General features: G+C 42.1%; 1 protein-coding gene across 6 annotated transcripts in view; it reads right to left on the reverse strand.

The window, feature by feature from the left end:
• RSPRY1 (ring finger and SPRY domain containing 1) overlaps positions 1-18,625 on the reverse strand; it is a 55,315-nt gene extending 36,690 nt beyond the window's left edge. For 2 of the 6 annotated variants that reach the window (XM_075118330.1, XM_048816566.2), the window contains exons 1-2: positions 18,486-18,625; positions 3,115-3,609 (exon numbers count right to left, since the gene is read on the reverse strand). In XM_075118330.1, the coding sequence (XP_074974431.1) occupies positions 3,115-3,461 (347 nt within the window). In that variant the 5' untranslated portion in view covers positions 3,462-3,609; positions 18,486-18,625. Of the gene's footprint in view, positions 1-3,114; positions 3,610-7,398; positions 7,511-17,509; positions 17,681-18,485 lie in introns of all 6 variants that reach the window. The other 4 variants (XM_048816565.2, XM_048816567.2, XM_048816568.2 and 1 more) reach the window with 4 other exon arrangements.
• Between the last annotated feature and the right edge of the window lie 48 nt (positions 18,626-18,673).

Below are 18,673 nucleotides of genomic sequence, written 5' to 3' on the forward strand. Positions count from 1 at the left end.
CACACACACACACAGAGTTATGTCCCATGGCAAATTTTACTCATCTATCTGTACTCCCCACACAATGGGGCTGTACCCATGTAACAGAGTAAAACTGCAGCTCTAACAATTCTCATCTCCTGAGTGCTTCACAGATGTTACTCGTTCTAGGCTAAAGAGGGAATCCGTGGCAATGCCAGTTTTAGAACTAAGGGATTCCTTAGTCCCAGTCCTGGGCTTGAGCAATCTCTATAATTTAATATAGTCTCATCTACCATGTTTGCGTGAACTGACATTAAATACAGTTGGATTAAAAATAATAAAAGACTGATTAATAAATGTGCCGCTAGCATACCTTAAAAATCACAGAAGGCGGTTTCAATTACCTATGAAGAACTGCAGCATACAATTTAACAGCATTAGGTTTCTTAAAAAAAACTGAGTGGTGAAATCGGTCCTTTTCTTCCAAGAAAAGGCTGTACTTCGTGTTGAATGTTTTTAAGTTTAAAATCGGTGTTGCCACAAAAATAGTAACATGATGGTATTTTAAAAAGTATTTTGAAGCAAATCTGACCACATAAAACCTCAAAACCAGCTTGAAAAGAAAGACAGTAATAATCACTAACGGAAAAGGTGGAACTCTGTTGAAAACTGAATTAACCTCAAGAGAAGAGAGATAAAAAGAGACGGCTCAGAGAAATAAAATGCAGAAGGATGAAAAAATAGAGGGTATTTGGCTCTGCAGGTGTTCTGATTCAGTGTTCTGGCTAGTTTACAATGTGCAAGAAGATACTTACTCAATGTGTAAGCTTCAGAAAAACATAAAGCAAGTCATTTTAGTGCCATTAGTTTTCTCACTATGTGCAACTGCTTGCTCATTATCTTTTTATTCCATTCCTTTATACTTCGTTCTTCGTACAAGGGCTCCACAGACACTTTTCCATTTCTATCCTCCCTGCAGCACAATGCTTTTTTAGGAGTACGTATAGATTCTCCAGACGTCTGTGACTGTGTTGTTTTCACACAGTGGAGATGCTCAGAGCAGCCGGCAGAGGAAGTGGGCCTTTCCGTCCACGATGTTCTTTCCATTTACATTAACAGTAAAACCACATTTCTAGCATTTTGGTTTTTCTTTTCCTGGTCTGTAGTATACATCACCACTTTAATTTTCCAAACATTGTTCCCTCCACCTACATCTTTTCCCATATTTGGGATGAAAAGGAAAAATCAACATATTTTTGTTCACTACTTCATTTGCGCAACACCACCTTCCACCACTGCACAACGGGGTGGGGGACAGCTGAACTGCCGGCAGTTGATGGTCTGCTGGGCGGCTGCTGCACAGGGAACTTAGGGGAGCTGATGGGGGGGCTGCCGGTCCACTCTGGTTGCAAGGCCCCCCGCCACTCACTGCAACAGGCTGCTCTTCCTGCAAGCAGTGGACAAAGCAAGCGGCTGCCACACACGTTGTAAGGGAGCATTGCGCAACATTAAACGAGCATGTTCCCGAATTGATCGGCAACGAAACAATGTTAACCAGGATGACTTTAAGTGAGGCGTTACTGTACTCTGAGATAGCATCTGAATATTTCTGAACAAAGGAAGCTTGCATCTGGTTCCCAGGTGGGCATGGTTCAGATCCACCTCTACTGTTTATGCTGTTTAGCTTACACTTGTTCCTCTTTTCTCAACTTGGACAGAGATTAGCCAACTTCACTGTTTCCTCTAAATTTCATTTTTAGGTTCTCAGTTGGAGACACCACAGGGGAAAGTTACATTTCTGCAGTCTCACTGTTATACAAAAAAAAAAAAAAAAAAACACAACCAACTTTCCTTTCCATTGAAATTTTTTTTAGTCCAGTGGAAATGTTTCTTTTGGTCTTAAAGGGACACTGTCAGCTTGAAGTCTAGTCCTGAAGTTCTCCAACTTTTCCACAGATCTGGTACATAAATGATTTTCTTATGGACAGTTCCCCATCATTCATGATTACATGACATCTTTGAGGCAACGACAGCAATTAATTATATGGAAAACAACATTAAGAAAGTCATGTATTTTTTAGCTATCAACAAAATTTAGCAACAGAAAACAAGGAAGTGAGTCAGCACTCCAGGAGATCATGGGCAGGGAACTGATCACACCCTTAAAACAACAACACACCACCATTACCCCCAATATTTTCAGGTACTACACCTACCCCAGAGTCCTTCTGTAAACCACAGAATATTTTTCTGTTTTTGTAAATGTTCTTCTTTCCCATGTTGCGGAGGGAAAGACACACAGAGTTAAGTAGTCATAAGATGCTGTCAAATTCATAAACTAAATAAACTGGAGGGGGGGGGCAGGGGGAGGAGATGAGAAAAATACATACTTCATTTATAACACATCATAGGTGTTGCTTGTAACGCTAGTCAGTAAAATTCCAGCTGAAGGTGTTCTTTTAATGTTTTTAGAACAAAATAGTTTTTACACAAATTTCAAGGCAAATCTGACCTCACATGCCCATTTACAGCACCCTACAGGAGAAAGGGAGACTCCTCCAGCAGGCACATTCCAGAATCAAAGCTCATTAACTTGAGATTTATCCAGTTTAAGCTCAAACCGAAGCTATTTAGCATAAAGTACAATTGACAGAGGTAATAGTTTCCTCCTGTTTTGGTCTCTCCAAACCACATAATGATAAACACTTCGAGGCCCTTTTAAATACCTATGAAAAGCAACAGCATAACCATCAAAAACAGGGACAGATCCTGTGATCGTTGTGTATTGTAAACTACCACAATGAGTGCTTTGAGCATGCAACAAGTGCAGCACTTGGCTCATCATATGATGAATTACAGTGTGCTGCCTTTAAGGATAAGAAATTAGATTTGCAACCTGGAAGAGTACACATCTAATGAAGATGAAAGCCGTCTCTCTATAGTTTTGTTTCGCTATTTCCAGAGAGAAGTAAACAAAATTCTTCCAATGCAATTGGTCTTTGGAGACAAACAACCTTCCCTCTTATTTTAAAAATATTAATCTCATGCATGCTCCTGGTGGTGTTGAATAAGAGATCTCTTTAATCTTTAGCACTGAAATTTTCAATGGAACAGTTTTCATTAATATTGAGTGATCCTTTCGGAGGTACTTACTTATCTACCAGTGTCCGTATTACTGCCAGTGTGTCAAGCACTAGTCCATCCACATTCTGTTTTTTCCTTCTTGGTTCATGTGGCCCTCGCCCCCTCCTTGGTGGCCTTACAGGGTCCCTGGGATGGCTTCTTGCTTCAGGTACTGGTACTCTACTATTCTGTGTTTGCCGATTCTGGGATTCTACGTTGTCTTCCACACCACTATCATCTCGACAAATACAGGAGTTGCCCATGTTGCTAGCACCCAAAGTTCCCAGTATGCAGGGGATGTGCTGCTCTAGAGTCAGCAGTAAACCTTGGAGAAGGCTTCTGCTAGCATAGAACACAATCAGAGCAACTACAATCATCTAGAAAGATTTAAGAGTAATGTTTTTGAGATCGTGAATTGTGGTCTTCGCATTTTATGTATTGCTAACAAGCTGGAACGAATGGGAAATTGTAGGTTTAGCTTCTGACGTCATCAATTAAAATATGCATTGTCATCCAGAAGCATATCTGGGGGGGAAAAAAAGAAAGAAAAATGGAAGTCAATCATGTTTTAATAAATTTGTTGAGTAATAAGCAAGTCTTAAACTTCCTCCTTCAGTAGTGAAGTAAACAATTAGTTTGAAGATACCTGATGCCTCGATGGCGTTAGTTTGTATCTGGGGCCCATTTTGATGTTTTTGTATACCCAGAACTCCCACTGAAATGCCTGGGAATGCTGGTGTGCAAACTGGGTAATTTGAAACAACATGTGGAAACACATGTTGAAATTCTGGCAGAAACAGCCCATAATCTTTTAGGCTAGAGTGTCTCACAATGTGTTGCTTCTGGAGGTCAAACATATTGCACACCCCAGGGACTCCCTGCATCCCTCCACCTCCCCCAACAAGCTCCATGTGTGCCCACCCTCCTACCCCCCTCTATTTCAGGGACTCCCTGCCCCCAGACACCTCCTCCCTGATATCAGGGGCTCACACCCTGGTGTCAAGGGCTCAGTGTGCCCCCTTCACCCCAAGGCAAGAGCTCCGTCGTTCTCCCCCACGCTACTGTTCCCGATTCTCCACCTCCGCCAACCCCCATATGCCTGGAGTTGTGTGCCAGCCCCTTATTTCTGGTCTTTCGGTCTGGGAGATAGGCCAAGCAGAGAGTCAACCATCTGAACTGTACTGGGAGAGTAGACAGAACTGAGATAGGGGTATTGTTGTGCTGCAAGGTGTTAATGGCCGTTATCAACTGGTTCTTTGCTCCAGAGACCATTATGGATGTGAAGCTGCTGGGACTACTAAGAGATGCAAGGGGCTCTGTGTGTCCTTCATTTCCCCATCCTCCCTCCAGGGATTTGCCCACTGACGTCTAGAAGATTCCTTAAAAATTTGGAATTGGATGTGGCATTCAAAATGCACTGTGCTACAGACATAGAAATGCCATCGAGGGAGAGTAAGGTCTCACTTTGCTCAGCCAACATTGAGTACCAAGTGGTTTGATGTTGTGGGTCTTCCAGATGAAACCTTTAAAAACCAAGCCCAGACTATTTTTTTTAAGAGACTTTCCCTGCAGGATTTAGAGGAGCCACATTAAAGTGGATATAAAAAGTTGCTTAATTCAGTCAACATCACACTCCCTTCCCTCCCTCACGCTGCATACACTGTGTGATGTGCTCTACATGCCCAGCTTCACTCCAATACAGAGTGATTTCTGCTAGGAAAATAGTAACACAGCTGTGAGAAACATTAAGTCTTATTGCATTGTGCCTACTTCCCTTGGGAAAGGGCAGCCAATGGCAATCAAGTCAAGCACTCAAAAGTTAGTAATGTAATTGAAGACTGTATCATAACGCACATACACAAGGGGGCTGAATTACAGATCTTCAGGATTGGAGATAGGAGATATGAGGAAAACAGACACTGCGGGAGCCACACAAACCCTCTCCTATAAGCACCATGTGGGGGCAACTATGAGATAAGCCTATTGCAGTTCTCCCTACATCCACTCCAAGTGTTCTTTCCTCTTCTTGCAGGCTTTACGATGAAGAAGGTGCAGCCTGGGCCTTTATATATAAACATTGCTTCATTTATTTATTTATTTTAATATACATCCATCCCACCCCATTGTTTTTAAATAAAAAGGTGTTGACAAAAAGCATCTCCCCCCTCACAGACACACTGTTTAGGACAATCAATAAAAACCAAGGCCAGGTGCACTTTGGGAACAGATCCTCAGCAGAAGTTGAGTATTTAGCACCACTGCAGATCAGACCCTGTATTATTTACTCTTCAAAAGAGGCTGTGGGAACACAAATATTAAGTTCCATATAAGCTGCCTATATAGACAGACAACAGACTTCAGTGAACTAGCTGTTTAGTCTTCCTATATATAAATATTTTATATGAGTTCTTATTTTACATAAATGATATTTACTTAACAAGGGCCTGACCCCAAGAGTCGCCGAGAATCGGCAATCGCCACCCAAGAGAACAGAAATTGCAGGTATTTAGCATCTCTTAGGATCAGGCCCTAACATTTTTTGGTACCTGTTTGGGTCTCGAGGTGACCATGCAATCCATCTTGGGTGGGAATTTTGAGATCAGACAGCTTTATTGAGTCTTAATCCAAGTGGTTTCATTTATATAACAAGACAAACAAATTATAGCGCTGGAGTGATGCTAACCAATGAATTAAGACCAATAAACTTTGTGCTGGGGAGCTAATGAATGGGGTGAGTGAGAGAAGGATATTTAAACCCCACCACCACAGACCTGTTAAATATAGCATATGTATTACTGCAGAGTCATTATTTATGCACAATCTGGCAAACAGTTGCGTGGGACAGAGAAGCTGCAAGGACATTACTTCACTGTTTTGGATATAGCTCCAGCAAATGGTTTCCAGAACACTTGGGCTCCCTAATAGAACACGGTACCTCCTTAGGGCACCAGAGCAGTTATACACAGAAAAGTAGCACCATATGGGCTTTTATCTTACTCAGTGAATTATGCTGCGCCATTGATTTCAATAGCTGCACTTAGTAAGCGCGACTTCAGATATGGTTTGAGCCACATTGCACATCTGTGGTTTGGAAAGAATGATTCACTTGGAAAATACATTTCCAAGAAAGGAGATGGTTTTCCTGATGGCTGAGGTAATACAGAATTCCCAGCTTTGGGCAAGAGATTGTGCTGTGCTTATTTGGGGGGGTAGACATGCCACTAAGAGCTCCAAAATGGACCCACCACCTAATAGCCTTAGGACTAAACCTATCAGCAAAAGCTGATCCCCTTAAGGGCCTCTAAGGAGTCTAAGCATACCCCAACAGGGAACTCTCTCTGCTTTCACAACCTTGGGAATCTGAAAGAAAACATGGGGCGGGGAACTTTCCCCTCCCCAAATTACTGGTTGCTGAGAGGGGAAGGGAAGCATCAATCTCTGCATGAAATAGCTAAACATGACACAAAAGAGTATCATTGACAAAAAGGCCTCACTCTGCCCAATATAAGTTGGCCAGCCAGAATGAAACTTCTGCAAATGTTGTTCTACTTCCTGTAACAGTGTTGCTGTGCAGGGCTGCGCTAATCTATGTATCAAGATCACTTGCAATTACGAAGTGCAATTTCAAGCCATGAGCAGAATCAAACCAAAATGACAAACAGTTATATATGTAATTGTAAATGAGCAGTCTATAAACCAGCCTTGTAAAACTCCACTTTCCCGGGAGAGTAAATTGACAAGTAAATAAAGTATTTGTTTTAAAGGGCATGAAAGACTGTTTGTTTGTTTTTTAGCCTTTGTCATAGTAATGGGTAATGGAGTAGACTTTGTGCCTGGTCTAATAGATTTTCATTAGAAGTTTTGCAAGGCTGCTATGAACAATGACTTCAGTATCAAGCTGAGGGTGGCCATTCCAACTAAGTCAATTTCACTGCTGAAAATAAAAGGAGGACTGAACATAGAGTATTAAATTGGAACTTTAGGGACAAACACAGGGTGGAACAAAGGGACAAAAGAACAATTAAAAATATCTCAGAGCGGTAGAGACAAAAATGGGAAACAGAAGGCACAAGCAGTTTTATTACATAAATACAACGGAGTCATTTGGCAATGGAGACAAGGAATCAAATGACGGGAATGGCATACAAAAGAGTATCATCTATCCTGGGGAGATAATAGAACACTGTCTCCCCTGCATACAAGGAAGTATACACATTCTTAAGTGCATTTGGCCATGAAGGAGAAAAGTGTCAAGAAATTTAACATAAAGGAAGTACAGACAGGAATTCATGCGAGAGGGAATGCCGTACAGACCATCGAGTCAGAAAGGGAAGGTGGACAAGGGCTGTCTAGAGCAGATACCAAACGACAGCATTGTAGTAAAGAGGACTTCACTGGTTTTCCCCAAACCCAGTTGAGTGCAGTTCTGCCATAGAAAATAGAAAAAAAGGTTGCAATTAGAAAAAACTATTGGTTTTGTTTTTAACCAAATTTGGACAACTCACCAACTGAGAGTTCCTATGAAAATAGAACAAATCCCCTTAGAACTGAAAACTCATATTTAAGCAACAGTTGAATTATTACCCTAAAAAGGAAAAATCCCAGATATAAGGCTAAAGAAAGTGAGAGAACTAAAACTAAAGGGTCATTGTCAAATTTGGCCCAAAACGTAAGCTTTGTTAAACAAGCAAACAAGCAAACAAGCAAACAAGCAAACAAGCAAACAAGCAAACAAGCAAACAAGCAAACAAGCAAACAAGCAAACAAGCAAACAAGCAAACAAGCAAACAAGCAAACTCTTTATGAGATCGGAAGCCAACAGAAATGTTTCCACAATTAAAACAAAAAAACCCAAACATACTTAAAGACCCCTACCTACACTGTTTACAACCCAAACTTTGCAGCACTAAGAACCTGAAGTAAAAATGACTTCACTGATTTTCCACTGTATAGGAGAAATCAAAAAACAAAAATGGATTTTAAAAATTCTCTTTAGTTTAAGATATTTGTAAGGAGAAATGTCTTTATAACACGTTTTTCAGATGAATATGTCCCATTAATTAAAATACCTTGACTAAAATTATCAACATCCCAATATATGTCTGAGAAAGTAATTTCTGCAGACATGAAAAGTAAATGTGACAATCATGCTAAGTGTCTCATAATAGCACAATGTTTAAATCTGAGTATAAATTTTATATTTCTTCATGTAATATATAAAAAAATCTTATAAATATTAAACACTTTTTTTAAAAACCTACTTGAGTTTAGACCCTTGCAAATAACTATTAAATTTTTGGCCTATTCCTCTAATCTCAAGACCGTCTTCCCGGTTGGAAACTAGCAGGGCAGTGATGAATAGCACTTTATACTATCAGCTTTACAGGATGACTTAAACAATAGAACCTCAGAGTTACGAACACCAGAGTTACAAACTGCCCAGTCAACCACACACCTCATTTGGAACCAGAAGTACACAGTCAGGCAGCAGCAGCGACAAAAAAAGCAAATACAGTATAGCACAGTACTGTGTTAAACGTAAATTACTAAAAATTAAAGTTTTAAAAAGATTTGACACAATAAGGAAACTGTTTTTGTGCTGGTTTCATTTAAATTAAGATGGTTAAAAGCAGCATTTTTCTTCTGCATAGTAAAGTTTCAAAGTTGTATTAAGTCAATGTTCAGTTGTAAGCTAAAGGAACAACTTTTGAAAGAACCACCACGACGTTTTGTTCAGTGTTACGAACCATCTCTATTCCCAAGGTGTTCGTAACTCTGGAGGTTCTACTGTAATCACTTTACAATACAAAAACTAAAATTCAACCATTACCAATGGATACTAAAAAGGTTAATAAGCCCAGAACTGAGCACAGATCTGTTTTTATGGTCATTAACATGCCAACTTCCCTTCTCAATCCCCTCTCTCTTCCGAAAACCGGACAACTGGTTTTAAGGAGCAGATGCTCATCAGTTTCAAAAAGGATTTTAACCTTAACAGAACAGGAATGTCAATTTTACATGATGCATGTAGCGTAGCTGTACCCAGGTTGGTCCCAGGATATTAGAAAGCTTTCAAGTTTGTCTCCCCCCTCACCAATAAAAGATATTATCTCACCCACCATATCTCTTTAAACTGTACATGTTGAAAGTTTTTAAAAACAATTTAAATGCAATCTTAAACTCAATGAAGTCAGTGGAGTTTCTTAATGGATTATATTCAGCTCTGGTATATTTAATTAAGGATAGAGAGGGGAAAGAAAATCCCTAAATCCATTATCTTTAGGTTCCCTAAAGCTATACCCAAATTTGTGCAATTAGGCTTTTGATCCTGCAAGATGCTGAGCACACATGCTTAAATACTTTTGTTGGATCAGGCTATAGTGCTCAGAATGCTGCTGCAAAGGGTCAATTTCATAACCTGTTGCTTCGACTAGGTCACCCCTTTCTTTAAATCCCACCACTGGCTCCCCCTTCTCTATTGCATCACTTTCAAGGCTCCACACAGCCAATTCCCCACCCTATCATCTCTCATTCGTTATCAGACTTTCCATGCTTGCCTGCAATCAGCTAATGATGTCAGTCTATTGCTCACTTGTTACATTTTCAAATACCTTTGTACTTTCCCCCATGCTTCCCTACACACTTGGGAGGCACGCCCCATAAACATCTGCAAAGCTATCTCATTTCACCTTCAAATCCCGCCTCAAAATTCTCATTTCCTGTGATGCTTACAAAAAACACTTCACAGGTAGGCTGTTGGCGTGCAGAGACCACTGCCCATCATGCTGACCAATACTGTGTCTGCGCCTGCTGTTTCTCCTCATATACTTGGACTGTAAACTCACTGCGGAAGGGACAGTCTTGCTGTTTGTGTTTGGATAGCACCTAGCGCAACGGGGTCCTGATCCTCGGAACTACCACAATACAATAAGTGTTAATAAGAAGTGTAGATGCAGTTTTGTTTTATATAAGGGAATATACTGGAATTGCTCATGCTTGTCAGAGAGCCAGCATAAGGATACCAATATAAGCATTTTTATAAATAAAACTGTCTCGAAACTAAGAAGGCTTGCCAGTTTAATTATACTGGCATAGTTAAACCAGTAAAGCTTTCTGGGGAAGACTAGATTTAAGTAAAATTTAGTGATCCTTGCAATGTTGCTCAGTTTCACTGAAAATAAACAAAAAAGGGAGAAGTGGTATACTTTCCAAGTGCCACAGATAAACATTAGACTGCAATAATTAAACATTTAACAACAATTACTGCACTTAAACTGCAGTGCTTGAAAATCATGCCAAAACCCACTAGCCTACATTCAAGGCAACCCCAAGACTGTAGACCAAATTCCCCTCTGAGGCCATTTTTAGCGGAGTGGGGGAATCCCACCAGTGCTCAGTGGGGTTGCACTGGTATCAAAAAGAATATGGTTTAACGAAACAGAAGGTGTCCAAATCAGAACAAAACTGAAGCCTTTAAAAGGCCAAAATAGACTTTATGTTTGGAAATACCAGAGTACATTAATTAGGCTATACTATGAAGAGGCAGTTGCCTGTGTATAGTTAAAGTAGTAACCAGTTTCCCATTACAAGCTTGATTTCTCTTTCACTCACATGCTCTGAAACGAAAGAGAGATGGTCTCTCTAGTTCAAATTTCAACTGTGACCTGAGAACAAGAGAATTTTTAAGGCCAAATCTGGGAAAGGTTCTAGAAATTTTGGAGGGGGAAAGGGGAGAATGAGAAGCAGTTAGAAATGCAATAATTTGAAAGTTAAGAATGAGTCACATTTGGAAAATTCTTTTAATGCTTTTGTCATCACATTGATACTTTCCTTTTTACAGCAGAAAGAAATAAAAAAAGAGAACCTGCTGCATGCCTACTTGATGAACTGTGGTCATGCACATATAGGAACTGCAGACAGCAGAAGGAATCAAACTTCCTGGGACCTCTATCACTAAACAAATGACTATCTTAAAATATCATTTGAGCGAAAGAATAATTCACTTAGCTGAGAGAGAAGCAGCTTTTAGCCACAGCTGTGGCATCTAGTTGGCAGAGGCCATTCAAAAGCTGGATTGAAAAAGCACATCCACCTGCCATCATAGAAATGTAGGACCTCAACAGGTCATCTAGTCCAGTCCCCTGCAGTGAGGCAAGACTGAGTATAATCTAGACTACCCCAATAGGTGTTTGCCTAGCACATTCTTAAAAACCTCCAGTGATGGAGATTTCATGACTACTCCTACCTATTCCTATCTTGGCCTGCTCAGTGCAGCTTCCAACTTGTGCTGGTCTCTTGATGGACAGGAGTTTATTGGCTCCTTTATGCTGTCAAGCTCCCCAGCTGGGGGGCCTAAAATAAGCAACTGCTACAGTAGCAGTTCCATACAGGTATATTTACACTGCCTGTCTGACACTATTGATAATATCAAACCTACCAAGAGGCCTGGTCCCAAAAGATCTTAGAGAGAATGTTAGTGAAGGTCTTGGCTGGAAATGGCATCAATCTAGTTTTCTGTAATATACAGCCCAGGGATTAATGATTTACCTCCTCAGACATTTGGTTACAGCCAACCACAATATTGCCTCATGGTGGAAAGATAGCCTCCCCTCTTTATGAAGCTGAGAATACTCCAGGCAAATGAGAAACTGATACATAAGTAAGAAAAAGCAGTTTCAGACACTAAACCACTTTTTGTTTCAGTTCCCACTCATCACTCAGAAATGGTGTTAAGTATTGCCAATATTTCCCCCTCCCAAACAGTAGAGTAAAACAACAGCTTTCATGTCACTGCTGTCTGAGCTGTCATAAGGATGTTGAATGAATACAAGAAGTTAAGGGATTTACATTAACATGGTGTTCTACTGAGAAGGTAAAATATTTTAAATTCCTGCTTGAGAACTTAGTTTTCTAAGAAGGGTGCTGGAACACTGGGGAATCCTAAGCAAAAGTGAAAGTCAAGCTACCGGTGGGAGATCGACCAGACTAAATTGCAAGTCTCCACAGACAGTCGTTAGTTTGCTTACGTTTAAGACCTTGCACCAGGGAGAGAGAGCTAGGTCTCATTAAAAATGAAAATTCTCTTTATATAAAAATAAGAATACAAGAAAAACTGATTGAAGTTCACATTTCTTCAATTTCAGTGGAGTCTTCAGAGGAGAAAAAACAGGGGCAGAGAAACATCTTGGCTGACAGAGGAACAAAGTAGTTTGGCTTCCATTATAGATGCTCAGCTGTGTTCAGAGTGTAGACTGCAAAAAGAGTGATTACCAAATTTTATGCCGAACCATGTACATGTTCTATCTAACTGAGTGACGTGTTTCAGAGATTCCATAACAACTGGCTCAAATTCTTATATTTCTTAAAAAAAAAAAAATTCACCCATCCATTCATTCATTGCTAGGCCCCGATTCTACAAGGACATGGCCTCAACATTCAAAAGTCCCAACACTGCAGGTCAGGGTTTAGTTTCCATATCACAATTGGATTCATCACATCTGATCCCTGGTTAGCAGTATCATTAGTGCTTTACAGAAAGAGAAGAGACTGAGACCCTGCTCATAGCGCTTACAATTTTGGACCTCGATCCCATCAGTGGAGCTCCACATGGGTTCAGGCATCTAGTTATGCAGAGCTCACTGCAGTATTGGGGTTTAAAATCCTTCAAACCTTTCTCATGAGTAATCCCATTGAAGTCAGGAGTGAGTAGGAGCTGAGGGATCCGGTCTCATGTTAGACATGATAGGGAGAGAAGGCAGCAGTCGAGAGAAGTAAAAGGAGGAAGTTGGGGGTATGAGACTAATGTTTTGTGCATATGGTGGTCATTCCTATTTCTTGTTTTAAGTTGGCTTTACTGATATTATGCCAGATCAGGGTTGACACTCATTGGTGGGGCAGTGTGAGGAAATCTTGTCCTGTCACCGCTGACTGCGTATATCCTGTGTGGATAAATCATTAACATGTAGGGCTGGAAGGGACCTCAAGATGACATCTACGTCACCCTCCTGCACGGAGGTAGGACCTACTATACCTAGACCATCCCTGACAGGTGTTTTAGTCTAACCAGTTCTTAAAAACATCCAACAATGGGGACTCAACAATGTCCCTTGGAAGCCTATTCCAATGCTTACCTATCCTAATAGTTAGAACACTTTTCCTACCATCTAACCTAAATTTCCCTTACTATATATTAATCTGATGATGTTCTCCATGTCCACTGAAGGTAGGACAAGAAGTAAACTCCATCCTCTTTAGAGCAACCCTGAACATATTTGAAGACTTAACAGGGACCCTTGCAGTCTTCTTTTCTCAAGACTAAACATGCCCAGTTTTTTCAACCTTTCCTCATAGGTCAGGTTTTGCAAACCTTTTATCATTTTTGTTGCCCTCCGCTGGACATTCTCCAGTTTGCCCAGAGCTTTCTTAAAGTGTAGCGCCCAGAACTGGCTTATGTACTCCAGACAAGGTCTCACCAGTGCAGGACAATTGCCTTCTGTGTCTTTCATGCCCATGCTGTATCTCATGTGCAGATAAATGAAGGATATCAATCCCCAGGGCTACCAAAATGTAACTTTAAAAAAGCGTGAGATTCTTCTGTCACTGTTCTCTCCCAAACGTTTTACTAAATATTTAGGCCTCACGGCTCTCATTATCTTGGGAGGAAGGGATTGCTTCTCTTCTCGTGCTAGTGTAACTTAATATTTGGATAGTATCGTCCTCTGTGTGACAGAATGTTTAAAAGGCTAACTTAGTTCTCCTGTTGACACACTCCAGCATTACCAAGCTATTCAACATGAATCCTGATAAAACAGGACACTGCTTCCAAAAACCAGCTTTCAGATACAGCAAAGGGGTAAAAGCTGGCTTCTCTTTTAAGTAAATGTTTGAGTTAAGCTGAAATGACCAACACATTTTTAGAATCAGGTTCCTTTAGCAAGTGGGAAGGATTACGGGAACATGAAGGTTTCATGGCAGCTGCAAGGATGAATCACATCCAGCACGATGGGGCAGTCAGAAAGTGTTTTGGCTCAGCCCTTGCCTGAAGAGGTGCAGAGAGAAGGACACACCTATGTTTCAGAAATGCATAACAGTGACAGGAAATACAGCAAACCCCAGTCCTGTGAGCAAGAGAGATGCAGGCACAGTAAAACAGAAATGTGAAAGTTTCCGAGTTGGCCAGCAATAGAGGAACTTACTCCTATGAGTGAGGAGAAAGTTCATAGAAAGAGGACTCGGAAAAAAGATTGTGATCAGTTGCAGATGACATTCAATTGAAGAAGGAAAAACAATTCGGGGTTTGGGATAATCTTTCCCTCAGGCAGCAAATATTAGAGGCTGGAAATTTGAGTAAGAGGGGGGATTAAATATTTATTCTTTCTAAATGGACTATTTTTAAAACTTGTCTAGCTGAAAAAACTAAATTCTTCACTCAACATTCTGTCCATGTATTAAAACCCAGAGGAGAAGTTTTTCTACTAGTACTGTAGTAACTTTTTAAAATAATAAAACAATATCTTATTGATGTAGCTTTTACATTTATTACAAGGAAATCTACTTAAAATGAGAATTAAAATAATTTGTACCAACAAAAATAAATGCCATACCCCTGTGAATCACGCTAGGATATACAGTATTACAATGGTAATTCTCCAGTTAGGTAGTATGACTAATGTATTATGGATGCATAAAATATGCTGAAACAGTTTTGGATGTGTGAAAGATTTTGATAACACTGTTGAAAGAAATTCAGAGCTGGCTCAGTTAGAAGTTTGCACTGTAAGTTGTCAGACAATTGCCTAAACACAGAATGTAGGTAATGTCTAGAACCTCCAATCTTAGTCCTGCAAAACAAACACTGAAGTGACAACATGGGGGGATGGGGTAGAACATAATTACCAATTACATTCTTAAACAACAGGAAAACTGACTACTGGCTCAGAAGGAGGACATCAGAAGAATTTCAATCTCCTGTTAATTCAAGGGGAATATCTTAAAATGTCTCAAGAGGAAGGATGGTCTTGTTGTTAGGGAGTGGGCTCTGCCACAGACTACCTGTGCGGCCTTGGGCAAGACACTTGAACTCTCTGTGCCTGATCTCTAAAATGGCAATGACGATGTCTTTTCTCCCACCCAGCGCCTGTGTTTGTCCATATAGACTGTAAGCTCTTCAGGCCAGGGACCCTCTCAGACTCTTGCTATGGCTATATATAGAAGCTACCGCAGTTGGGAGTCCTCATCTTGGCTCGGGCCTCTACATACTACTGTAATACAAATAATAAAAAACTCCTGCTGTATGAAAGGTGGCCTGCAAATTATTTACAAAAAATCCACTACATTTCTGTCCATTTTATTTAATATGATGTATGAAGAAAACAAGAAGGACTGAACGAGTTTCTCCCCCAACCCAAGAAGTTTCAACATAAGGACTTAACAGTTGCCATACTGGGTGAGACCCTGGTCCATCTGGCCCAGTATACTGTCTCCAGCAGTGGCCTGTACCAGTATTTCAGGGTGTGTACTTGCAACATAGTCTCTTCTGGTTTTTCCTGGAGGACTTCTTGGGGATCTCAGAAGATGTCCCATCTCATGAGCTCTCTCTCTCTCAACATTTAAGAGAGGCAGCAGTGGGAGCATTCAAGATCTAACAAGGATATTATTTCTCCCAAGTGTTTATTCAACACTGGAGTTAGGTATTAAAAATCAGAGTTTTGAACTGAGACTAAGAGTCCCTTCCCTGTCCTCTATTGCTCACTTTTCAGTCCCTTATAAGTCACTACTTCTCCAGTGACCAGAGTCTTCCAGGGTGAAGAAGACAAGAACTGAATAGCTCATGTAAATAAAACACCATAGATTTAAAAAAAAAAATACCCAAAATATTTCTAGTCTTCTCCAAACATCCCAAAGCAGTGGGGGTGGGGGGGGGGGAGAAGAGTGCACACTTAATTTCTTCTTTCCAGGTTACTTTTCAATGTGTCCCATTCTATTTACTACCACCTATCCACACACACAAAATGCAGCATCTGGTGAAGCTGCTAAGAAAAAAAAAAATCTTTAAAAGCAAAATAAAAACAACTGATCTGTGTGTGTACCACCTAATAAGGCTATAATAGGTACAGAATATATACACCAATTGAAATATGGCTCAAGATATAAGCTTTGTTAAAAAAACAAAACACCTTAACAAAAAAAAAAGACTAAATAAAAAAAAATTTAAAAACCCTCAAGCCCAATTTGAAATGTTTCCATGATTAACAAAAGTCTTAAGAAATGACCTTCTGTATGTAACATTTGCAATTAATATAGAATGGTGGTAGCATGTTAATAGAAAAGATTAAACGGACTAGTTCATTGTAATTTTCCAAGCTAAGAGAAAAACAAAGTAAAATAGTAGTAAAAATAAATTTTATCTTGAATTTTTAGTCGGTTTATGAAGATGTTTTCTGTAACATAAGCAAGAAAATTTGTTTTATATTTAGCCAGAGAGTGGGCCACACACTGTTTAAAAAGTGTCTGACTTCAGGAGATTCTCCCATTGATTTTAAAATAAATTATAGACTCTGAAAGCCTTCTGGGTTTTTCCGGCTCCCAGAAGGAATCCTGGATTAAAACAATCATTCTGTCATATTATACATAACAGAGAACTCATTGCAACCCAATGTATTAGGGCTTTTTTTGTGAACTAGGAAGTAAGTCTATGATGCTGTTAATAAGTTAACATTTATTCTTGTGCTCGATGTCACCTGCAGCCTGGTTTGTGGATTTTTTTGGCAAGTTCTATTTTCATTTTTAAATTCACCTTTTTGGCTGAATTACTTTAAAAAAATAGCAGCCGATTCACTTTGGCATCCAATTCACCAAAGCACTACAGCACGCTTTTATGTTTAAGCACAGCTGGTGTGAATAAGGTTAAATATGTTTTGAGTGCTTGCAGAGTCAGGGCCTTGACATCATATGCTACTAAAAAACAAAAAAGTAAAGGGTCCTTTTTTCATTTGTTTTAATACACAAATAACTTTAGTCATGCAAGTTGCTCCACTGGAAGCAACAGGACTACTTGCACGAGTAAGGATTACTCATGGGAGTACGGATACAGCCCCAAATATTGTTGGTCTCACTTCTTATTTTTTTTAATATAGACATTGCTCCTGCTCGTTTTCCTCACACAAGTAGTCTCTCTGACTTCTACCTGGGAGAGGACAGCAAGATCTACGTTGATTTAGATACAACTGCATGTATAATACGGAGACCCTCTGGCCATATCTGGCACTCCATTACCTTTATGCAAAAAGAAAAGGAGGACTTGTGGCACCTCAGAGATTAACACATTTATCTGAGCATTTATTGGAGTCTCTAAGGTGGCACAAGTCCTCCTTTTCTTTTTGCGAATACAGACTCACACGGCTGCTCCTCTGACACCTGTCATTACCTTTAGGCCGGTCTACCTCCTACTCTACTTCAGAGCGGCCTTTTACAAATACTGCCAAGGATGCATCTATCGAGCAGGACCAGAAATCCAGAAGGACACAGCAACCCTCGCACGTTAGACAGAGCCACACCAAAGTCCACTGCCAAGTATGGGAGAGACAGGAAGCGGGGTCTGCAAACAAGAGGACGCCCAACTTCACTGCAACAATCCACCTTCCCTTACTCCCCGCGCTTACTAAGGCAGTGGTACAGCCTCCGCATTTACAACCGTGACTTCCCCAGAGTAGAAGCAGATCAGGGTTGCCCAGGACGCAGCTCTGGTCTCCCCCCCCGCCCCGCCGTCCCGAGTCAAACCAGGCACCTGCAGCGCGCCCCGCCGGGGGCGAACCGGGAGCCCGGCACCACGGCCAGGCGGTCGGCGCCGACTGCCCCGCCCGCAGCCCCTTCGCCTGCCGGGAGGGGGCAACCGGCCCCCGACCCTCGCTCCGCTCCACAGCCCGGTGCCCCCCCAGGCCACAGGGGCCGGGCCCTTTGCTAACGAGACCCCCCCGCCGAGGCGGGGCGAGCCTGCCCCCAGAACCCCCCGCTACCCCAGCCGGCCCCGCAACTCTCGGCCGCCTCCAGCCGGGCCAGCCCCCTCCCCGTGCCTGGGATCTCCCCCGGGGCCGGGAGACCCCCCCCCGGGCCCAGCCCCCCCCCGGGGTCCCTCAGCCCCGCCCCCTGGGCCCCCCACCCCGGGGTGAGCCGGGGGCCCCCCACCCCTCCTCCCAGGAGTCCCCGAGGAGCCCCCCCCCGGAAAGGCCCCTCCCCAGGGGAGCGCCCAGCCCGGGCCGGCCCCGCGGAGCCGCCCAGCCCCACGCCTGAGGGGGGCTCGCAGTGCCCCTCTCCCCTCAGCATCTCCCCCCGGGGTGGGGTCGCCAGCCCCCGCTCCCGGCCCTGAGCGGCTCCCACTCGGCGCCTGCGGTCGCGGGACCTACCGGGGCGGTGCCGGGCTCGTCCCCCGCTCAGGCCGGCGGCCGGTCGGCGCTGCCCCTTTGTGCCATCTGGGCGCGGGGCGGAAAGATGGAGGCGCCCGACCGACCATTCCGGGAGCCGACCCCGCCCCCAGCCCCGTGTCCCAGGCGACTCGCCCCGCCCCTTCCCTCGCCAAACCCACCAATCCGGG

Source organism: Caretta caretta, chromosome 12, assembly GCF_965140235.1.
Source record: "Caretta caretta isolate rCarCar2 chromosome 12, rCarCar1.hap1, whole genome shotgun sequence".
Taxonomy (NCBI): domain Eukaryota; kingdom Metazoa; phylum Chordata; order Testudines; family Cheloniidae; genus Caretta; species Caretta caretta.